We start from the raw sequence: 24979 nt of genomic DNA, 5'->3' as shown, positions 1-24979 counted from the left end.
GCAAACTTCCAGTCACTCCAGCCAGCAGGATGAGGGGCTTGGGAGCCAGCTCAGAATATCAGAATAGCCATAATCTTGGGTGGAACACTGGAGGGACTACAGATATATTATTAAAGCATGTATTCTTATATTTATTTTTTAGGAATTAGATGTGAAATCCATTAAGTATGGTAAAAGCAAGCCAAGAACCTTAAGAAATGACAGGAAAGCAATGTCACATTATGACCTTTGTACTCAAGTGCCTGTAAGGAAAAATAAACAAAAAAAATCCAAACAAAACAAACTCAAACCCCAAAGCAACGAAACAAAAACTTTTTTTTACTTTTAAAGAAAGAATGGCAAAAGGTCCTCCACTCCTTTTCAGTCATACCCCCAACACATTAGGGGTTTGTATAATTTCTTACTATATGAATTCCCTCTTTGCTTCCCTTTATAGTTCAGTGATGTACAATTCTGTCTCAAAGGACAGTGATAAAAGTGGCCAATGCCTTACCTGGAGAACATTCCTAACTAAAATAAGTTTTAAATACATGTTCTTATGTAGGTGATGGCTTGCTGGTTACCCAGATGTAGGGTGAAATAAGAGACCTCAAAATAAATTATGATTTTTCCTGCAAAATTAATAAGACTAAATAAACAACTTTCTAAAATAGTTAGGTTTTTCCAGAAAGAACATTCTGGGTATCAATCATTTATGTACAGCAAAAATACTTCAAAGCAACACTTTTAGGTATGGAAAAAATTGCTGGAGAGTTAATTCTCTGTATTATTCTACCCATCCAGATCAGTAACTTTTGTAATATGCTTCCTTGGTAACATTTCCCTGAGAAACTCTTGAGAAAGAAAACACGAGAACCAGTAATGTCTTTTTATTAAAATACCTCTCAAAACACTCATCATCATAAAACACACTGGGTGCATGACATTTGTGTACACACAACACTTTCTAGACAGCATCAGGAATTACAAAAAGTAAGGCAAGCCCCAGAAGGTGTGCACTACCTTCTCTCGGGGCCACTAAAGAACTGTGTTTACATTTTTATGCCATTCCCCACAGCATTTCCAGGACATCTGTTAGGCAGCTCCCCCATCCCTCCCACCCCCCTTGAACTGACCTCACAGTGAAAACCTGAGGATGAAAATGGACACAGTGTCACAGATCCATGGGGCAGCAGGTGCCTGACCACAAACATCAGCCCTGTTCGTCTCCCAAGAAGATTCTGAGCTACCCTCATATTTCCAATAATTTAAGACTGCAAAAATCCAAAGCAGGCTAATGACCTCCTGCTTGCTTGATTGCAACGAGCCACCTGCCTCGGTCAGGAATGTTGATGCATCACCCTCCAGCTACAGTCACAGCTACTATAACATATTCTTCCTCTCCATTCACTTTAAGAAATTCTAGCAGAAGAAAATATAACATGAATTGCAAAATACAGGAAGAACAACTCCTCTGTTATAAACTACGTTTTTCTATTCTTGTCTATGATCTTTTATCACTTAACTGTAAGTTTAAAGTATGAAGACATTCCATTATCCACTAGTTCAAAACATTAACATTCATCTTTCAAGTACATTTTATAGCTGAAAAAGACACTGAAGAAAGTAACATTATTTAACAAGAGTAGATTTTTCTTTTATTATTATCATTATTATTATCACTATTATTCCATCTTATTGAAAGAACAGTATCATGAGAGAAAAAATTGAAAAAAAAATTCAGGCAAATTTTTCAACAAAATAAAAGTAATATGACTGCTTTCATTTGTACATGGTACAGATAGACAGGTGTAACTAGAAAACAGTTTAATCCCTCTAGACTGAGGTTAATGAGAGAAAAATGAATAGTCAAATTCCTTTTTGTGTTTGCATATGCATATATCCATAAAAAAGTTCAAGGAGTTAAAACCCACATTACTATAAATACGAAAAGCTGATCATTAACTACTCATACACTTTATTCTTGTACTTAGTACCATTATGAGTGGAGCCCTTAAATGGGTCATAGTAACTACTATGTAACTGTCAACATATAAAAACTCTTACTTAGAAAAATGGACAATGTTCTAAACTCAACACTTTAACTTTGCCTTTGCAGACACATATTCCCTTTATCATCGACAAAAATTTATGGGGGAAAAAAGAAATTTAATAATAATAAAAATGTTTTGGAATAAATATTCACAGGTAATTACTAAATGGGGACATGCTTGCTGCCAGCTGCTCAGCTGGTCGACCTGTACCACTTGCTTGTTCCTGTTATTTCATTCTTTATTCCTTTAGTCATTAAACCCATCACAGCCTTTCATGCTTCCTTAACTGGACTAAATGTTCAGGGTATAACAACCCTAGATAACAGTGCAAAAGGTGGGAAATGCAACTGCACTTAACAGCTTTATTTTGGGATCTAAGAGAAGACTGAAAAGATTATTTTGTGTAACACATAAATTACGCATCATAGACCCCAATGAAAAGAGAGCAGGGCAAATGCAACTTGGAGGAAAAGTGTCCCATACGTGGTGTTTTGTTGGGCAGCCCTTCTAAGAAGTTAGGATTTTATCCATGACAGCCCATACTTTGAACTTGAAGAGAAAGCGTGAATTTTAATTTTTCTCCAAGTACCACTTCCACAATAAAAAGTTAACCTCAAAAACTGGAAGGTAACAAAGTTAAAAAAAAATCAAAACCAGAAACCAAATCCCAAAAACCCAGCCCCTAAACAACATCCACCCTCCCTCCAACCTAGCAGCCATTTATTTATTTGTTGAATTTAGATAATGGAAATCTCATTACCATATTCTAAAGGTTTCCCTACTCTAAACTACAAGATAGAGCACTATGTTCTGAAAACCAGTATAGCCAATACTTTCAAACCAAAGGAAAACAATCAGAACAGCGATGATGAGCATGACTGTACCATCTGAGCAAAAATAAAAAAAAGTTTAAAACATAGTTTTTAAAGATCTACTAGTTAGTCTTGCTTACATGAATTTAAAAAAAAGAAAAAAAGAAAACAAAAGTTCTCTGATTTTATACATCCTCGTTTCAACCAGGTAAATTTCATTGCAACCAGCAGGCACTCCACCAAAACACAGTATTTGCAATCCTCATCTCCTTAACCGAGAGAGATTACTTTGGCCTCAGCATTGCTATATTACAATCTTCCTGCCTCAGAACATGCAGTTCATACATTTGACAGTTTTGCTGCCATAGTCGATGCATTCTGGCCCAATGCACTCACAGCAGGCGTTGTGAAACCATCGGTATTTGGAAGCTCCCATGGACTCGCAAGAGATCTTGCACTGATGTATTGACATGCAGTCATCAAAATACACCACAGTACACATGTGTTCTAAACCAAGAGGGGGAAAAATTTGGTTTAAAAGGTCTTAAAGTGTTTTTAAAGGTTAGTTAGAAATTAATTAAATGAGCAGCTTTAGAGGTATGATTGCAAACCAACAGGACTATGAGGCATAAGGAAAAAAAGGTGACAGTAATAGCAGAGAGGCAAGGCAGAGAGACATGGTAAAATCTATCAAGTTCAAATTTTCAGCATCTACAACTCAACCTGTTGTCTGATCTCCTTCTGGATTAATTTACTTCTATATTCACAGGCAAGAATGTTTTTGAGTTTTGTCTCCCAGTTAGGAGAGTGTAAGGATGAGCTATGCCAAAATTACAAGCAGGAATGTGTCCTCTGAAGGTGTCCTCTGAATATGCTACCACAGAAAAACTTCAGGTTTAGAGAATTATTTGAAAAAAAATTAAAACCATAAAAAACATAAGACTTATTTACATGTAAATATTTCTTTCCCCCTGCCCCAAACTCCACAATAATCTTCAGCCAGACAAAATCACAGACCTAAAGAATTCTTTTTCATCAGCGTGAAACAGCACACTTTTTTCTTCCTTTTTTTTTAGCAACACCACCAGCTTTACTACTAATCTTAAGAAACCCCTTCTGCCTAAGTGTTGACTTCATGCTTCTAACACCCATGCAATTACTTGAAATGCCATGAAGTTTGGTGTTGCAACATCAAAATGGAGCTAAGGCATTCAGCACAACTATAAAATAAAACCATTCCCCCCTCAGTCTACTTCCAATTCTCCAAAATGGCAGATTCCACCATCTTTCTTCTGTACTGACCAGGTGATTATACCATAAAACTCTGTTCATCCTCCAAAGGACCATGATTACATAACATTTACCCAGAGCATAACTTGGCACACTTTGGGAAGAGCACAAGTGGCAGCTGTCTGCAAAGAGGAATGTCTCCCTCACACACATCAGACCAACCTGTGAACAGGAGATGTCAAAGGGCTTTCACTACTCATGGTGCACCTAGGAGAAACCCACTGATCTACATTCCAATGCGGATTAGAAAAAAAGTAATCCAAACTTAAATAGTAAATCAAGACAGTGGATTTGGTTTGGGTTTTTTTTTTTAAATGACCGATTTTGACCGCTGTCAAATTATCTTGCTACTACCAAAACAGCTGCAACAAGGTCAGAGGATGTGCTGCCAGCCCACTGAAAGCAAGAGTATTCACTGCCTTGGTCAGGCTCCAAACTGATGTACACGGCCTTGCAGACATCACAGACAGTGCAACAGGCAACAGGGATCTTGGGGAGGAGAGACAGACCCAGAGCTGAAGCAGTTTCTGCTCCCAGAAAATCTGTGCTGCAAGTAAAGCTGCAGTTGTCCAAAAAATCTTGCAGTACCTGAAGAACTGCTGGGAACATCGACAAACTGCACTGTGGCTGTGTAAGTCCTGTCCCATTCTTGGCACTTCTATTTCTATAAGCCCTTATATCCTGAGGCACAGCAACCAGAGGAATTGAGTTCTCAGAGAACAAACCCTCAACCTGAAAACAACGTATCTACAGCTTCAGTAAGGACGTTTGATTCACAGAAGTAAGAGAAAAGAGCTGAACAGAAGTGTATGCTATGGTACCATGTGCAAAGAGTGATAGATATACACCTAAAGTGCTCAGCCAAAGCTGGAAAGCAGTAGAGAGATGCAGCCACCACAACCCCAAAGGCAAGAAGGCATTCAGAGGCCAGGTAGCAGCTCCAACTTTTATGGGGAATGCACAAGGACTTGGCAACATTTCATCACCAGTGACAAAAAGCTCAGATTGCCGTAGTCCCAAGGGACTTCACTCCTCACAGACAGTTTTTAGTGGAAGGGTAAGGATGAGAAAGTAGAAGCAAGTCTCCAGGCAGTATTATCCTGTCCCATCAGTCATCCAAGTCAGTGCTGGGGTTCAAGCACAAGAACCTTACAGAAGCCTCTGTTGCACATTACTCATACTCTTTATACCCTTTTGCTTAATCTCTGTTCAGTCCTTTGAGACCTTTTCAGAAGTTTTCTACTGAAGTGTTACTAAATTAAGTTTGTTCTTAAATTCCATACATAGTCTTAGAAGGTGTCATCTGGAGGCACAGAGCCTCTGCCTCGAAAGAGGCAATCCTGCCTAATCTAGAAAGATTTCTTCCTGCAAAATCATCTTTTGGGATGCCATCTCCAGCCAACTGACTCAGTCTCTGAATAAGCCTGAGAAAGCAAAATGATTCATGGCTGTCTCCAGGTTGTAGTGAAACAGCTCTTTAAAGGAAGCAACCATCCAAGGGGTTGCCAGAAGTGCTCACAATCTGTTGATCATGGCACTCCAACTTACAACACACAAAGGAAAGCCTAAGGTAGGTCAGGGAAATTGTCAAGAAAGCTGTGCACGCTCTGAGGTGTGCTACCTGCTCCCAGCACTTATAGGTTGTTTTCACACCAGAGAATGTCCATCCCCTTCTGCATAAGGAGACATCTGCGCTCACCTTCATGTTAACCTCATCTCTGACAGCCTCTGACAGCAGTGTTAGTACTGCTTCACAAGTCCTGGTGAAGCCCCCAGTTCATCAGCTAATGCCTGCAGAAATGAAATAAACTTCCTGGGGAAGGAGAGCCTGTGATTTCTAGGATGTAAAAATCGATGACACTGAACAGGGAGATATCTCTCTGGGTAAAGGAGGTCAGAGGAGCAGCAAGCACCTGGCCTGTAACTCTGGCAAAACTAGGTGGCATCAGTCAGCTCCTGTGAGACTGCAGAGACCGGTCTCCTGAATCACTCTCCCAGGGCCAAAGCCAAAATTCAACTTTATATGGTGGCAGCAACAACCAAAGACAGTAATCTTGACTGACTGGAGAGTGGAGAAGAAAGTTTGTTTCCACCTGCACACAAGTCAAGAGGATTAGGCTCTCAAGGACCAGTACAAAAATGCTGCAAAGGAGAGAGAGCAGACTGCATGTGGCACGCCAGAGCTAGCAATAGATCCATCTGGTCCCAAGTAGCTCTTATAAGCAGCAGGAGGACACACTCCATGTATATGTTACCAAAATGTTCCCAATGTCTTGCTCACTGAAAGACTTGCCAGGTCTGAACAAGTCAGATTGTCCAGGGTGCACTGTGTTTGTCACAGGGCACTCCTGGTCCCCCACCCCTGCTCGTGTAGAGGCTGAATTGCTGAAAGCAGGAGAGTTCCTCCCCTCAAGCACTAAATCCTGCCCTATAGACTGCAGAAAGACAGTTACACAGGGGAAAAAAGATACGTACCTACAGGCTCAGCTGGGAGCTGGGAGAGTACTTAAACTGTTTCACAAACCTAATTACAGTCTCATCACTTGGCTCCCTCACTATAGATAAAAACACTATTACTTAGTGCAGAAACAGCTTTCTTATTTGCATTTTGCCAATTTTCACACACTAAGGACCACAGACTGCAGATGCAGGGAGAGAGAAGGATGCAGCAGAAAACTTTTTTTCCCCAGAACATTAATTTCTCACCTTTTCCTCCCCTCACACTTCATACTCAGTGAAGTTTGTGTAGGAGAAACACCAACCAAGTCTGAATTAACAATGAACAGAAGAAACTACCAGGCTTTGCTATAAAACTGTCTGTATTGGTGTAATATAGCAACTCAGAGAACCTTCCCAGTTAATGATAATTTGCTGTACAGGATCTGTGATGTTAAATGTGCTATGTAACTTCGGCTGTCTGCTGGCCAGTTTATTGGTAGCTCTAAAAGTTCTTTAAAAAGGTAACTGTCCATCCAGCAGTCATACCATTTTATCACAGAACACCCTGGGTTGAAAGGGGCCTTAAAGATCACCTAATTCCAACTCTCCTTCTGTTGGCAGGGATACACCTTCAACTACAAAAAACACTGATCTAGTGAGAAGAGTGGAAAACAAGAACAAGGAGATTAACCTGCAACTGATTATGAACAATCAACTTACATAATCTACTGCTTTTGAACAAATCAATTTTATGTCAATCAACTAATAAAAACAAACGTATTAAAAAAAATCTTCCTAGACTACCTACAGAGGTAGCTGTCTCTTCACTGGAATTCTAGCTCTCCTCTCCCTGTTGCACTGGAGGGGAGGAGAATTGCAGAGCAGACACCATCTCCTCTGTTACCAAGCAGTATAAGTCAGAAATCCTTAACTACAACAAAGATTTTGTTTTATCAACTGCCAAAAAATTATCTAGTTCCCCTCTCCCTCTTGCCAACATCCTGTCATCATCTGAAACAACTGAGCTTATTTAAACCTCTGAACTCACAGTTCAGAGCTCTGAGGGTATCAGCTAGAAGTAAAGCAAAGAGAATGAAGTACAAATGTAGCTCCAGATTAATAACCATTGCAATCCTCTCTGAAGTAGAGGCTCAAGTGCCAGAAACAACTGATACAAAGAACTACAGCAGCTCCAGCAGAGCATGCATAACTTTGGCAGCTAAAACATTACAAGTCAGTTCACAGGAGGAAAGGGAAGACACTCATTAGGAAAATAACGGGGAAGTTCAAGGTCTGGCAGCTGGGTTCAGAGTAGGCTGGGGCAAGAAAGGAATGCTTTATATACCACCACAGCCCACGTCCTCCCGGATCCACAGCCGCCCTCCCTGGTGGTGGCTCCCCACCACTCAGGCACAAAGCTCGTGGTTCCCGTGGCTGCTGCTGCTTTTCCTGGCACTCACCCAGAACTACATCAAGCAAGTCTAGCACCCTGGGCCAGCTTAACGGCGATCCCTGTGTGATCATGCAGCAAAGCAAAAATCAGAGCTGTGTTACAATATGTGACAGGGGGTATTTGTACGCAGAGCCTTTCCAAATTTTGGAATCTCTTCCAGAAGACAGCACAGAGATCACTGTCCCCCTACAAAATCTACCTCTCATTAGTCCCTCTCCCTTTACAGGCCATGCCACTGGCTGCTGCCAGCACACCATGTTGGAGGGAAGCATGCAAGGAGCCAGAAAAGAACCACAAAATGGAGGAGGCACAGCACTGTAAAGAAAACATAAGGCATCTGTGTTCCTGCTCACAGGAATTTTCTTTCAAATCCGTGGTTGTCACAGCCCCAAAGACAACTGCTTAGCAAGTGACCTTAAAGGTATCTCCGTTTGCAAGACCTGCCCTCAAGCCTAGCAGCATTTTTGGGGAGAAGAAAAGGGTAAAGACATGGTCTGTATCTTACACGGCAGGCTGTGCTTGTGTTTACTGCCACTGAGCACACACATACACATTCACAGACCCTCCCTCCCTTTCAGTGGTCCTAACACTTGCCAGCTTGTTAAAGCAGTGACCTGATTCAGTGACTGAACTTTGCACAGGCAGAAGCCATCCAGCTCCAGGAACTTCCTCAGCTACCTCACTGTGCCCATGGTCACAAGGCTCTTAAATCCCAACCAACTACCCCTCCACCTTTTGATTATGGCTTCCCCAATGAACTCAGCAAGACAGTATTAGAAACAATGCTACCCCATGGCCCACACAACATCCAACACTATTCCCCAGCTTCCACCACAATAAACATCAACTGACCAAGGCCAGATGCTAGTTTTTCTTTCCACCTTCTCTGTTCTCAATGCCCAAATCATCAATGTTTTTATAAGCAAAATTTAATATGACTTTTGAGAAAGCAGAGCACTACAAAGTTACCTACACTGTGATCAAGAAAAGAGACTCTTCGGCAGACTTACGTATTTAGGTACTTAAAAGTACAGGAATAGGATATGGAAAGTAATTTTCTATCTTTTCCAGTTCTTCACTGGTCACTAAGACGGAGAAGGCATAGCCAATGATTACAAGAACAGCTCTGACGTTTATTTCTGTTTTAAGTGTCTGCTGAGGCCTGAAAGCCAGTGGCATTTGGTAACTATTTCCAAATACAACTGTTGTTTTTGGACTGTCATCATTCCAGTAAGAGCTCTCTCAACCTAATCTCTAATATGTTCCTAGTAAAAGAAGTGAAGGAGACTTTTGACTAAGAAAAAATGGCAGTGTTATGTATTTGTGTTGTTGAACTCAAAACTGCTCCACACCCTTGAGAAGCAATTCAAATTCCAAGTTTAATCCAAAAATATCATTAGCCAATCCTGTTGGTACGGTAGTAAAGGATTGTTAGGGAATGGCCATCTGGGCTGCAGCACCTAAGTACAATGAGATATATTCAAGGCTGTACTACACATATTTTTTTCCCCGAGTTTAATTTATAACTGTAAGTACTGTAGTCTTTGCACACAGGGTTTTTTGGGGCTTTCAATTTTACATGGCTTTGTACATTATTCTCATAACGGCAAGCAAGCATTTTAATAACATCAAAGACATATGAATGAGATGCTTTCTGCCCATCTGGTTTCCTAGTTCTGGAATTAATTTATTTTTCTAATGTGCCTTAGCCAAAGGAAATTAGAAAAGTTGCCATTACGGTTCCATTTAATCAGCAGCAGTCCTAGTCAGACACACAACTAGGTCAATGGTTCACACTGGTACGGAAAAGCAGCATGACCATCAATTAGGGTATCTTTTATTGATAAGATAAAAGGGCCATCACAACAGCAACATGTGGGGTTACGAATATTTCAAGGGCATGTTGGGAAGCAAGCAAAGCATTAATTGCACTAATAAAATAAATCAGATGCTCTTTTTCCCCTATTAAGCAGCAATTTCACTATGAACTGTTCATGAGATTCTTTAAAGTCTGACGTAATGATTTGCAGGAAAAAGTGTTTCAGGTTTAGTATGGAAACCAAGAAACTTTTTTTTTTTAATACCACTGTTGATACTACCTCAAACTTCTCATCTTGCCCCTACCCAGCCACAGCAAACAGTATTCTGAAGTCTGTCCTCTAAACTGAAGGTAAGAATATAAGAAACTTCATATAAAATTGGAGGAACGAATCTGTAAGCTGAACCCCTACCACCAAGTTACTTATTTTGAAGACAGTGTGTCACTCATCCTTCCTTCATCAATCCTTCTAACCTTGCTTAGATTTACCATTTATCCTGGATTTCATACAAAACGTCCTTCTAAAGATTTCAAGTTATGCCAGCTCAGATGAAAGACATTAACAACTGTTCCAGATATAAGTGCTTATGGCACATGGTTTTCTCAGACCTCTTAAGCCGTGTTTCAGTTGCCTACCTCTGTACTGACACATGATTTGGATTCAGTTTCTGGTGTGTCCTGTCTCCTAAGCTACAGGTAACTGTTTCTAGGTCAGAGAACACACCTTGCCAGTGCACATGAAACAACATGAACAAACTGCCTCATGCCACAGGAGTAATTATGGAGATAAACTCACATGGTTCAGTGTCTCCTAAGAGCATCAGTCATTTTAACACCATCTTCCACATCCCTCAACACCTTTGCCTCACTCCTTCTCTTATGTCATGCTCAAAATTAGGCTGAACCTTTCAGACATTCTTATGGGAAAAGAAGAAATGAGCAAACAGAAGCATAGGAAGAAGTGAGCACCAAGAAGGTTCCTGGGAGAGAGAAGAGGAGATGCTAGGGATTTAGACACTACAGTCATTACCTTTGTCACTAGAGTAAGGTGTGTGGACATTGTTGTTTGGAACAGAGACATTTTGATGCTGTGGCTGGTTCACTGTTTCTAAAAAGGAGACGAGGTTCTCATGGTGTGACAGTTCTTCTGCCACAGGGAAGGAGACAATATTCCAGTTCAGCTGAGTATCTCCTTCTGTCAGTGCCCGGAAAAGGGAAGGAATTGGTTCATGCAACTCCTCGACAGTGCTCTTGGATGTTGGAGGTGTGTCACTGTAATTGCGAGGATTGCACATACCTGCAGAGGAAGGAAACAGTAAATTACACAGAACCCCCTATGGTCTTCTTGAAACAGGCAGGCATATTTAGAGAATTAAAATAGCTTCTTTTTTTTTTGCTAAACAGAACAGAACAGAACTCTCTCATTTCTATCCCACTCTCAGCCTAGTAGCAGAAGTGCTATCAAATACAGCAGGACAAGCTTTCCATAACAGCAGATTTTGGATTGCTCAGACTTCTACAAAACACACCTGTGACTTGTGAAAAGAAAAACCTCATCTAAACAGCACTTTGCTTCTCTTTCAGTGTTAGCATTACAGCTTAGAAAATGGAGGGTTCAGTGGAAGGTTTGTTTTCCCTGGGAGAAGAGACAAAGCACACTATAACCGATAGGAGTGTAAACCTGGAATGCAAGGTTAGGACTCAACAAAGCGAGTATCTTGATAAGCCTGAGTACGTGAAACTTTTGATCACAATTCAAGTATTCCATCTCATCTGCTGCAGCAGTGCACTAGATCTTTTCAGTCATCTGCCAGAGATGCAAAGATCACTATCAGGACAGAGCATGAGTCTGAATTACTTTCCTTGTGTAGAGACAGCCAAGATGAATGTCATTTTGCTACTTAGCTGGAGGGGCCACAACAGGCAAAATACTCATTTCTAGGTTACCTCTTCCTTATTTTTCAACATCTTCTGCAGTATCTTTTTTGAAACTTTGTAATCTTTTTTCACCTTGCCAATTCCTATGAAATGTTTTTGTGATATGCAATGCTGGTGCCAGTTTGTCATTAACCATTTAGACACTAACATTTATTACTAGCAATGAAACCGAAGGGCATATCTGTTTAAGTCCAATCTGTGGAAGCAACCAAGATTAAAAAGAAAATTTGTACCTGCATAGGTATTTTAAACTCAGGAGCCATAAAACACTGTTAGAAGTCACCTGTCAAGAGACAGGCAAATCCATTTTCCTCATGTACATCTGGATATAATTTTGGGTAGTTTCACAAACACAGATTTAGACAGCTACAGCTGCAAAGCACACCATTTCCTGAAGTATAAAAGTGATATGAGACATGAATGTTCAAAGTCTCCCTGCCTCACACAACCACAGAAGTTTCTCCTGCCCCGTAGATCCACTAGGACTCCAGCTTCACAAATAATTGTGTTTAACTAGAGCCTTACACAAACCCATAATCTTCTCAACCTAAGTAGATGGATTTCTGTAGTGAACAAAGCAGAGGGAAGTTTGTCCATGGTGATTAGCATGAGATCTAGCAAATCTTAAGCAAGTGGTTAGCATTAACAGCATTTGGTAATAGGAACACTCCACAGCAGTCTGCTCCTATAAAAAGGTGAGCCAAGTACAGAGCAGGAAGAAAAATAAGCCTCTTTTCCAAACAACATCAGGTCATACTAAAAAATAATTCCACTTACACAAACATCCTACTGTAAATGATTGTTTTCCTACTCCTCTCGATTAGGTTTGTTCTTCATGGACCTTTCTAGACTCACTGCTTTAATAAAAAATTTCTATTCCTTCCTTACTACCTTTTAATAAGCACTAATATTAACAAGCATTGTATTAACCATACAATTGCAATAAAGGATGCCTACATGAAAATCAGTTAGCAAGATATCAAACCAGGTAAGAGTTTTGTACAGATACATCAAGGGATGTATGCTTTAGTTGATGTCATTGTATTAATGGTGTGAAACAGAAACCAGTGGACCTTTCTAGACCTGTCAAACCATACCTCTGCCAGGTTGGATTCAGAAAGTAAATTTCACTGATAAAAAGGACACACAAGGGAAAAAAAAAAAAATCAAGATTGTTTACCAAAATCCTGCAGATTGTATACAAGTTTGTGTGCCTCTCAATGCAGTATGAAAATATTGCCTTAAGATGGTACCAAAAAATCATTGCTTGTAGTTTAACAGGTAAATGCTCATCCACAAAGATCCTTCACTTACTGTTTTTAAAAGCATTTGAATTGTAATAATATTTTTATATAGTAAACATTATAAAATAGAAGCTTTGGTTAAAAAGAAAATTTAAAAGTTTAACTTATTAGCAGCCTATAAGGATCAAACACGTCTACACTACTGCTTTGGAATGGATGAGAAGATGCAGAAATGGGCTATTAAAATGATGGAAGCAGACAAGCCTTTACACAAGGGACTAGAAGAGGTTAACTCAAATGGAATGGGGGACTTGTTGCTGTTCTTCCTCCTCCAGCATGTTCTTCCCTGTCAGAGAATGGAGAGAACATACGCAAAACATGGGGGCATCAACTGGGCACCAGTACAGTTAGTGGTGGAGGATAGGAAGTCATTCCTGACCTCAAGGCACACATGATCTGTAAGACACAACAATCTATCTGCTTTTACAATAGACGTGATCAGCTTATAAAGAAACTTATATGCTCATGTTCCAGCAAAGAACTGTGTCTAGGGAGTCAGGTATGGCATGTATTCCTGTTTCCTCATTTGAATAAGGCTACAGCAAGGATGATCCTACACTGAAGAGAACAAGAATAGGACCATGCCATAGAATCCAAAAAGGTCTGAGGCACCCAAAAAACCATCAGGAGAAGTTTTAGTTTACTCAGTACTGGGAAACTGAACCTGAAATCTTGTCAACTCCTCTCCTGGAAAACACTGTGCGAAAGAACAATGAGTCACTTGCAGATTTATGAAAAGAAGCTCGTGTGTGGACTTTACAATCCCAAGAGGTAGGTTCTTCCCCTAAAGATCAGTACACTACGCCTAGCTTTCCATAGCAGATAATGGTTCTAAACGAGGGAAATAAGCTGCACTGAAAATGGGCATTTTGACCCTAACCACCTTCATGAATTCAGAGAAATCTGACCTAGAAAAGCTGAGAGCAGGTACAACACTCAAGATGCATCCCTTTCTTAGAAGCCAGGATTTTGGACGGCATCACAGGGAGACATAAAACAACCATAGGAAGATAAAGCTTTTGTTACATATATGATAAAAAACAGAACTAGAATGCTCCTTAAGCAGGGACAGCACTTACTGGCAAAGATCTGGGCACCTTGAACACCACCTGTCAGCAGTGTTCTTTTTATGACTGTCATCTAGTTCTACAGTAAGACCTTGTCTGCTTCTTTCTTACCCTTCACAAAGAGCTCTTTTTGTAAATAAAAGAACAGCAGAAACACCGGGTCACGCATATTCACTAGTAGTCCCAACTCAATCCTAAAGGTGTCCCAGTGCTGTACCTGTCAATGCACCCTTTACAGGCAGAAACCTTCACACAGCACCCAACCCCACAAAGCAGGTGCTGTGGAGTTTCCTTGAGATGATAATTCAAACAGGATTTTTATGTTTGAGAGACAAAATTAATAATCAGCTATGATGAGATTTAACAAGCAGTACCTGGACTACTGCCACCCCCAGCTCCATAGAGCAGACACAGCCCTCAGAAGTTTGGGTCTCCACAGCAATTTATTCTGGACCCACACAACAAGCTGTAAGATGATTAAAGCACAGATTCTGTCCCAGTGTTTTACTTCTATTTTAAGACCGTGAGCTCAGCATGTGGCAGGAGAAAGCAATGTAAAAAAAGCAGGAAGTCCCCCCCAAAAATGCAAACTTACCAACACAGTCACAGCACTCATCCCAAAGTGTGCCCAGGCAGAGCATACACTCCTTACAGCAGGAACAGTTCCCTTCCCCAGGGCGGCACTGACACAGCTCCTGGAATCAACAGACACTCATTACACTGCAGCAATCCCAGATGTAAAATAACTACACAGCAGAGTGATTTTTCCTCAAGCCACAACTCAAATTAGGGCATTAAAAAAGCTTAGTACACTAATACAGTGAGTAAATGGTGAAACAACTCCAGCCAAAAAACGATCCAAGTTTACAAACGGATCTTTTGCAAGTTTGCATTTTTTTTCCTTAAAGGTGACATTCTGAAGAGAAATCTGATGTAAGCATTTAAAAGACAAAAAAATCCTATTCATGGGAAAGGTGTGTGCACTTCTGCACATGCCTAAATCTATAAGTTCTTTGAATGCTTTTCCCATCACAACAGGAAACTCGGAGAAGGATGCTTCTTTATATATAAATAGTGACTGTACGTTATAATTTAGCTAAAAAAGAAAGCTGCTGTAAGCCACATGTGCCCACTCAAGACAGGCATGATGTCGACCATCACACCTATCCCTGGATTCTAAGAGGAACTTACCCATTTAAGTCGGCTGACCACAAGATTGTCTGCATCTCCTAACACTTGTTACACACTGCTCTCTGTTTGCAACATTAGTGACCAGATTTTCCCCCCACAACCATCCCCCCCAGGTCTAGATGATTCATTTTTGCTATTATGAAAACAACCCTATGCTTCGTCCCTCCAAATTGACACCTTGGGATACTACAAGACTTCTAGAGCCTCTAGAAAGTGAAATGACCTACACACGTATTTTTCTTTAACCATCAATAACCTAAAAAGATGGAGAAGGCGTGGAAGCATAAAGGCAAATATTTCCCCTCGTACTACCTAAACTCAAAAGCAGTCGTTTAGCAGTCCTGCTGGAGACACACACTTGGGGACCTCAGAGCATGGAAAAAGCCCACATGGATGAAGAAAATTTAAAAACCAGGCGGTCTCCTTCCCTCTAACTCAAATCCATACTAGCAATTCCGGTTTGGCCAAAAGGCTGTGGCTACATGACAGTAATTCACAGCCCTGAATTACATCACAGCACAAAACACAGACAAGCCAAGAAGTGCTTCTGGTTGTCCTGTCTAAGAATTTGGTTTTGATGACGTCTGTCTAACTATCACATTACACACAACTGGGGAGAAAACAAAATCCCGTTACTGGAAACACTGACCATGGGATCTTTCCACCCCTGGCTTTACTGGAAGGGCCATTGGCAAATCTGTTACACACCAGGCCAGGGAGAAGATTATGCCCATCTCCACTCTTTGATCCCATTATCCAGAGGCAGAGGAGGGACACACTGCAGGAGATACTCACAGACAGGAGAGAAGGGCAGGAAGGTGGTTTGGTTTGAAATTCTCCTATCCTGGAGTCTCCACCCATGGAGACTCCACCCCAGCTGGGTCAGGGGCACCTCTCCTAACAGGCAGATACCAATGTCACCTGCAAAATGAGGTTTCTTTCTGCAGCACCTTGGGAAGAAGCTCACAGGGCAAAATTCCACTTTTTAAATGATTATTTGCTTGCTGTTGTTAAGAAGCACGAAGTAGGGGAGAAAGGCGGCATTTTTATGCCAAATGTCAGGACTACCTTTGCAAGGCAAGGTACAGTTTTGCACCTGACCGTGTATGACCCCTGTTCTCTCTTTACTCTGCAGAACTGACAACTGCAAACACCCACAGACTGCTGAGCTGCACAGTGGCCACCCCTCGCTCAAACCAACTCACGTGGGCACACAGAAGACCAAGGAGTGCACTTCAGAGGGGGAGGCCAGAGAAAAGTCCATCTGGGGACAGGTCTCCAGAATACAGAAAACGGAACTGCAAGGTTCCCAGGCCTGGACTAAAACTGAACAAGCCCTAAAATATGCTGCAGACAAGCTACAATGTATTAATGCAGTATAAATCTACTGATTCCTTATTTTTCTACTCACTTCATCCCAGATCACAAGTCATCTTGAATCCAGCAAAGAAACAAAATTCACCAAATAATGCTTGTAATACATAATGCTGCTGTCACCTGCAGAGTTTACTGTGACCTGTTTGCCCCACTGACTGATCGAGAGTGAACCCCTGCTCCACACACATTTCTGCAATAGGCAGCCCTTGGAAGTATTGAATTTTTACTTACAGAGTGGAAAATGAAGATTTATTATTATTTCATTCTCAAAATTTATGAATGGCACCTATCACTGTTTCCACACGAACTGTGCTGTTTCCAAGTAAAAGATGAAAAACAGGCTGATTAACAAAACTCTTCCTTTTTTTTCCACGAGGAGACACGACAAACTTAGAAAGATGACTTATGTGAATTAATGATGCATTTAAAAAATATTTATCTTACCATTTGATAAACAGATTTTGTCAGCCTTTAGAATAAAAAGCCTGAATAAAACAACTTTAAAAATAAACACGAGTACTTTTACTTTGGCCAGAGAATAATAGTAATACATATTAGCATTAAAAATATCCAATTTATTCTTCAACAGTAAAACCGGGCAAACAACTTTTACATTTTAAAGACATCAACAGGCCAGCATACGGGAGGAGGCAATTCTCACTAAACTATTAAATGTAATGCATGAATAGAAGGCAGAAAGTTCACTAAACTAAAGTTGTTTCAGTTTTATGGAAGAGTATTCTCAGAGAATGAAGTTTAACCTTAAATTCTGCACTTGCAACCTGTGAAAAAAAAAATTCTGCTTGGCATCTATGTATGTAAGCACTGACTTGGGGACAGCATCGTTACACCTACCAGTATTGTAACAAGTTTATTTTTACAGGAAGGGCTTATGAGCAATGCAATATTTAAAGGGTTTTAGAGATGCTGTTTGGGGTTTTTGTTTGTTGGTTTGGTTATTTATTATTTCTTTATTTTAAAGTTTGAGGGAGAGGAAGAAAGAAAGAACAACCTAATTAATTAGTCTTCTGCTACACTGGGGCAATAACTGTATGTTTTTCCACATATCTGTTTGCACATCCATGGTTTCCTTAACCAGTTTTGAGTCCTCCTGCCTGACTCATCTACACTGGATACTGGTACAGGATACATGTTTTTAAAAGAATGCTTACATGAGACGTGGGTGAAGCAAGGCAGAATAAGGAACGTTCCTTGTTGATAGCTGGGGGTGGTGAGGCGTTAGTGGAAGAAAATATTACTCATAAGTCAACTTGGCAACTTCCCAAGCTGAACTACTGAAGGGGCATCAGAGAATGTATTTTGCTAGGCAAGAAATAAGCCTCACGGTTTAAAAACGCAGTATTAAGTAGGAAGAAGGCATGTTTGTACAATAAAGATACTCCCGCTCCCAGAGAGCAAACAAAAAAATTTTAGAAAATGTTTAACATCTGAGTTTTTTTCAAAGCTTTCTGAAATTCCAGAGAATATTTTCTTGGTGCAGGGAGAAGCAGGACCTGAAGGTATTGGAAACCCCTCTGCAGACTGGAAGGGGGAGTGAAAGAAAGAGAGCTTTTTTTCCTAGAACAGAAAATCTCCTGGAAGTGAACCAACTAGAACTGTTTTGTTAACCCAACTGGGTTACGTACTGCAGCTACAAAACACACACTGGAAGTAATTTTTAGATGCTGAAGCCCTGAAGTTAAGGAGTGGCATTTATTTCATACCACAGGGCTAAAATGTCTTGGAAATCCTTTCAGGCTGACGAGTTTGTACACAAGATTAACAGGAGGTGAAAAAGACAGATGAAAAGAGATTTTAATTGGAATGATACCACACCAGCTGAGGTGGCTGCAGGTCTGTAGAGTTCAGGAGAGAAAATCCTGTTTTCTCCACGAAACAACCTCTCTTTAGAAGGATCGTAAAACCATGCCTGAATTATAACACCATTTGTTTCCTTTGCACAGCAGATTTAAAGCGCTGTTGCAGATGAGGCAGCAAGGCTCAGCTTCCAGCCCAACACCGACATTCCACCCGAGCCTGACTCCTGCCAGGAGCTCTGCACCTCAAGAGCCGACCTGGGACTCGCCTCAAACCCGTTTTCTCTGAACAATTGTGGGAATGTCTCATCCTTGAGGTTTCTGCCTTCAAGGATTTCCTCCTCCATGTTGCAAGGACGCAGTGTGTGCCTCCCCTCCGCCCAGTGACTGCAACTGGCCTTTTCATCTCCTCCACACATGGAAACATCAAAACAACCCACACAGCCAAGGCAACAGCAGATGTGCTGCAATAAACACTGCAGCACACGCTCCGTGTGCACCCAGGGCTCCACCTGGAATGCACGGCAACAGTTGCTCGTGGACTGCAATTCCCCAGTGCCAGGGACATGGGAAGGAGCCATGGCCAGAGCCTTGAAGGGAACTAATTTTGGGGACTCACTCTCTACACTCCCAAGTCTTACCCACATCTCTCTCAACAGCAGGAAGCAACAAAGTTTCTTAGCCAGGGCTGAGCTTATGCAGAGAGATGCCTCAAGCTATTTTCTTACAGGCCTTTGCTTATGGAAAAAAGAGGAGCACCAATGAAGCTAGAGCCCAAGACACAAAGGGAAAGCTGAATCCATGTGAGTTGTTGATCTCATGCACTGTTCTGGATCTAACAAAATAAATATTTACGTAGGGACCACCCTTAAGCAGAGCAGCTCCTAAGGAGTGGCAGTAATGACTGTACTGACTTGTAGCCATGCTGGCAAAAATATTTATGTTAACTGTATGCTTTTTGAGAGAGCAGGTCCCTTGTCTGCCTGTCTCCAGGACAGGCTTTCTGCACACAGATGCAGATGACAAACATTCACAATCTGTTTGCTCCCCCAGTTGTCTCCAAGTGACATTATCTTGGTTTCAAGACTCTGATTTTGCCAAACTCAGTGATAAAAGTTGGTGAGGGAAAAATGTCATGCCAGAGTCGAGCAACCTCCCTCAACATGGTATTTTATTTTTAAGTTCAGATTCCTCCAGAAGAGTTTAGAGGGGAAAAAAAGTACATGGATACACTCTACTTGCATGCCTACCCAGGAAAGAACGTGCATTCCATATACCAGTGCAGCACTTCTGCCACAACAGCACGGAAGTTTTAAAACAAATGAAAAAGCCAAGAAGAAAGATGACAATTGCTTTAAGTCAAAGCTTTAGGATACTTCCTATCCACAATCAGACTAGTCTGACCTGATCCGTTCTTCTCTAAAGAATGAATACTGACTGGTAAGTCAGGCCTGTGTGCAGGAAGACAGCAGCCAGATGATGGAAAGGAACAGTGTAATTCCCCTGCAACTGCACACAACTCACACGGCCTAGGCTACTTTAGGGTCTCAGAGAATTGCATACTATTTTGATTTTAGGGAAATGCTTTAAAAAGGGACTCCACATCACGTGTACAAAGTAAGAGAGAACACACCTACCACAAGTAAAGCAGTTCAGTGTTTTCGCTGCATGCACAGGGCTGTGTTGCTACAGAGATGCCAACATAATCCAAGGAAAGCACAGTTGTATGAGCCATTTCCATGCACTGCTGAACCTCAGCCATTTATTGCCAGCTGAGTAAGGACTCCAGTAGCATTAACTCCACCCCTCCTGGGCTGTGCTCCTTTCAGACTAGCTCATAAAAATAAAGTTTAAATGCTTGCTGTCCCAAGCTTGACTCGATAAGAAATGATTACTCAAGGAGGAGATAATCTCTTCTTCCACAGATGATGGACTCCATCAGTGGCACCAGAAAAGGAGACCACATCTTCCCTCTTCTCCTCTTTGCTTACAGAAGAACAGGCAGCAGACCAACAGCTTCCAGGACTGAAATCCAGCACCTGGACCAACAACTTTCTCCTGAATCAACTAATCTGTACCACTGGATTTACCATTTAAGTGCCACGTACATCCCATGCCACAATTAGCATGTTACTTCTTACAGGTTTCAATCCTGGAGCCGATTTTAAAAAATGCAAGAGAAGGGGCCTATAGGTGCATCAGTTTGTCACAGTGCACAATGTCCAACACGCCAGCAAAACCACTGGAGTTCTGTTTGAAAAGGTAAAAATCAGAAGCCTCATTCTTGCTCCCCTGTTTAACAACTCCACAGACTGTGGTGGGGCTGGAAGAAGCAGCAATTTCTTTTTTTTACTTTGCTTTAAATCGAAGGCAGTGCAGAACCCAGAAGGAAGATGGTTCAGCCTACAGTCAGTCCTCATTCCACAGGATGGATCTGTGAATTTGGCAAGTCTTTTTATTTGTAACCCAGACAAATTTTAAACAGAAGTCAGCAAAATGAAGTAAACATGGAAATGCTTGAGGCCACTTCTGCATCTCTTTTCAGGCTGTTACCATGCATTTTCAGAAAGCACACTTGCATGTTACTGCCATATGATGTTGGTGCTCTCTGTTATTGCATTTCCAATCTACAAAGAGGCAGTAGGAAACAGCTGCTTTTAAAGAAGCTGTAGCTGACCACATGAAGCCTCCTTTTTCAGTCTGGAGTCAAGAAGCATGCTTGGTTTACCATTACTAAAAGAATACTTGGTAGCTACCAGAACTGATTGTCATCTTGCTAGAAAGGGCCCTTTTGTTCTGCTGCACACCACATCTCTTAAATCCTGCTCTAAGAAGAGCAACCTGGTCTCACTCTGTTTCTTCCACTTTATAGACATGCAGCGAGTCAAAAGCAGCATCTGAGTTAAACATCCATTTCCCACCAGTTCAGCTCATAAGTATTTGGCTTGGTTTTCAGGCATCTTTTAATTCACTGTACCAACCTGATGCTATGGAGAGCATCAGGTGTCAAGTCCTGACCCTCTGCTTGAGATTTAAGGAACTGGACAAATTGAAAGTTAAGGGGAGAGACAGACATAATTCTTGGCTTGAAAAAGTTTCAATTAAAAAAAAAAGAAACACGCCCATATAAATATACACTTGGTATTCTCTGTCTATAAAATGGTTGTTAATCTGCACTTATGTGGGTAGGAGACCAAACCAACCTCTTTAAAGAGACACTATTTAACATGAAATACCAGTTATTTGTATCTTCCCAGGATGCAGTTTCAGGACTGTATTTTGAACACTGGAAAGCAGATAGAGGACACAGGACTCCTACCTGTATCAGGCATTTGCTGACGTCGCTGGCACAGAGAGCCTTGTTGCAGCCTGTTGATGATGCGATCCACAGCAGGAACAGAAGGACAGTGACTGTGGGCGCCGTGATGTACTGTGACCTCATGTTTCCTGCAGGTGAGCAATTTTCACAAGTACTTCAACCAGCACTGAAACAAGAACCAGCAACTGAAAAAGCTATTGGAACTCAAGCTGAATTCTATTTCATTCTCCCCTTGCAATTCCTTCAATAAATATGAACAATTTTTAAAAAATTCAAATTGGAGTACTTAGCAACAAACCCAACTCCCCCCTCCCTCCTCCAGCTAACTTGTTTATAAAAAGCTTTCTGCTATTGCACCTTTGGATTAAAATTGCAATAAACTTGAGGTGAGCAATCTCAAATTTGCAGTATCAAATATGATATCCTATGATAAAAATGATAAAAAATGCCGTGGGTGAGAAAACCCACCAAAGGAGATCTAATTTTGTAAATACCCAAAGTAGACAGATGGGTTTTGTGTAGTATCTCCTCAGGCTAAGGCACACACAGGTCCGTAGGACGAAGGCCATACAGCAAACTTTTACAAGGTAAGTTGCCACTGTCATCTTTAATGCAGACAGGCAGTTGCTTTCACATGGACCTTTAGAAGTCACACAGGCTTCCAGCCCAATCACAAATTTGTTAACTTCTTTTTAAAAAATACACAGACATCAACATTAAAATAAAAAACCAAACAAACAAGTACCGGACACTTTGAACATCATAACTTTCAAGTGCCAAGCAAGTGTCTGAGATCAACCGGAGACGACAAGCATCTGCTACATCAAACAGACAGAGGAACCTGGTTTGTTCAAAGCATTCCACCTTTCTCCCTTTGTGAAAACTCAGCCAGCCGGCAGGTGGTATTTGTGACAAATATATCACGATTAGCAGCGTGCCACTTAGTTTTTACTTGTGCTTCGTATATGAACCGGGCTGAAAGAGGACCCATTGCACCAGGCACTGTACCAATATATAATAAAAGGCAGCCCATGTTTGGGCAAGCTTACAGTGAGCCTGTATTGTTCTCCTAAGAGAGAAAGAATGTTAATGGAGCACTAGATTGCTTTCTTTTGGTATCTTGAAATGTTTTTCTGTTTTACGAACTACAAAACCCAACACCCTCAATGAGCAAAAAAGTGGGAAAATACGTTAAAAAGGCACGATCTGGACATTGAAAGTCTGCGTCCGATTAGTCCTTCTTACAATGGTTGTTACAAGCCTCTGAATCTCGCTGTGCTGGGCACGCCGCCATCTGTACCAAGCAGGGCTGGGAAGACCCCCCTGCAAGACCGGGGGCACGCACGGAGAACACGGGATCTTTTCCCTCCCCGCTTTCCCTCCCTGCTATCCGGAGCCAAGAACGCTTCCTTCCAGCAGCCACAGCCGCCGGCCCGGACCCGGCGGGTGTCGCATCCCGGGCGCTGGAGCCGAGGCGAGCACGCTGCCTGGCGAGGGGAGCGATCCAGGCGCGCTCGCCCGGGCTCGGGGCTGAGTTACATAAAGGGTCCCGAGCCCGGTCCCGAGCGGCGCCGTCACCAGGCGCACCTCGCGGATGCGCACCGGGGGCCGGGTGCCCCTTCCCGGCCTCCCCCCGCCGCTCCAGTTCCGAATCACTGTTCCGAATCCAGTTCCGACCGCTGCTTGCCCAGACTTTTATCCGCCGTGGCGTTCCCCCGGAGCAGGACCCCCGCCCGCCGCCCCTCCTCTCCCGCAGCCCACCCCGGCGGCACCGGCTCAGCATCGCTCCCCCGCTCCGCCGGGATCGCACCCGGGGCGGAAAACACCCCAAAAAACCCCTCCGGCCGATCGACCCGCGCTCGGCTGCCCGTCGCCGCCGCAGCTCCCGAGAGGCCCGGGCCCCAAAGATGGCACTGCCAGGGGCCGGGAGGCCGGTGACAGGGAGGGAGATGCGGGAGAACAGCCCCCCGCCAAAGTGGCCCGGGGCAGGCGGGGCCCCGCACGGGGAGCGGGTCTCCTCCTCCGGCAGGCACGCAGGCAACGGGGCGGCCGCGCCGAGCCGCACCGAAACTTTCCTGCCACAAAGAAGCAGCCGCGGCTCCGCCGCCTTCTCCACCTCCTCCTCCCCAGCCCAGCGGCTCCATCCCTGCGCGCCCCCCCCCCGCCCGCTCCCCCGGCGGCGCTCACCGGGCGGCCCCGGGCCGGGCACCCCGCGCTCCGCAGGCGGCTCTCGCTGCTCCGGAGGCGACGGCGGCGGCAGCAACCCCGCGCCTCGTCCCACTGCTCCCCCCTCGGCCGCAGGCAGCGCGGAGGCGGCGGCCTCGAATCATCGCCCCGCCTCGGGGCACCGTCAGGCGCCGGGACCCTCCCCCCGGGACCCTCCGCCCCGGCGGGCGGCGGCTGCGCGGAGCGGGGCGGGAGGAGAAGGAGGAGGCGGAGGCTGGGGCCGGTGCTTGGGAGCTGCCGCCGGACCGTGCCTAGCGGGACGGGACGGGACGGGACGGGGGGGCACGGCCAGGCCACTGCCGCCGGAGGGGCTTCTTCAGGGGAGGACGAGGGACTATCCCCCCGCAACCCGAGTGCGAGCAGCGAGAAACTCGGGGGTCTGTGGGCAGGAAAGGCACCCCGGGGAAGCCGGGGCGGGAGGAACGGGACGCGGGGGTCGCGCCGAGCGGCCGCGGCGGAGAGCAGAGGGCGCCCGGGGCCGGAGGGAAGCGGGAGAAAAGGAACCGGGGGGCAGCACCGCTGGAAGCGCCAGCCCGATGAACTTCCCCGAAGGCTGAGAAGACGCAGGTGCCCGGGGGAGGGCAGCGGCCGCCTGCATTGGGAAGGGACCCTGGGCTTCCGGACAGCCTCTCCCAGGACCTCTAAAACACGGCCGGGCCGCGGCTTTATCCTCCCACGTGCCAAGCTCCAAGGGACCAAGGTAAAAAGTTTGGTTCCTAGAAGAAAAACACAAGAGGATCCTGGCTGAGTACCCAGCAACTCGGAGTAGCTCTCGGGCTTCCCAGGAGGCAGCTAGACCCTGGCCAGGGAAATAGGGTCATCGGGCCAACGAGTTACTACCGTATTTGCTCTCATCCCTTCTTCCCAGTTCCCGCCACTCTGTTGAGGGAAATC

General features: G+C 43.4%; 1 protein-coding gene across 2 annotated transcripts; it reads right to left on the bottom strand.

Moving 5' to 3' along the window:
* Positions 1–853: 853 nt before the first annotated feature.
* On the bottom strand, positions 854–24218 carry TWSG1 (twisted gastrulation BMP signaling modulator 1). 2 transcript variants are annotated; one of them, XM_066183379.1, is made up of 5 exons: positions 24047–24218; positions 21860–22025; positions 14751–14850; positions 10877–11143; positions 854–3352 (listed from the first exon to the last, which is right to left on the bottom strand). In XM_066183379.1, exons 2-5 carry the CDS (start codon positions 21980–21982, stop codon positions 3171–3173), a joined length of 672 nt encoding a protein of 223 aa, XP_066039476.1. In that variant the 5' UTR covers positions 21983–22025; positions 24047–24218; the 3' UTR covers positions 854–3170. The 2 variants fall into 2 exon arrangements, with proteins under 2 accessions (XP_066039476.1, XP_066039485.1); XM_066183388.1 differs by having other exon boundaries at positions 21860–21987.
* Positions 24219–24979: the final 761 nt, after the last annotated feature.

This window comes from Chamaea fasciata, unplaced genomic scaffold, assembly GCF_029207755.1.
Source record: "Chamaea fasciata isolate MVZ Bird 193981 ecotype frontalis unplaced genomic scaffold, bChaFas1.0.hap1 SCAF_1, whole genome shotgun sequence".
In the NCBI taxonomy this organism is placed as follows: Eukaryota; Metazoa; Chordata; class Aves; order Passeriformes; family Sylviidae; genus Chamaea; species Chamaea fasciata.
This window is presented reverse-complemented; position numbering and strand designations above follow the sequence as displayed.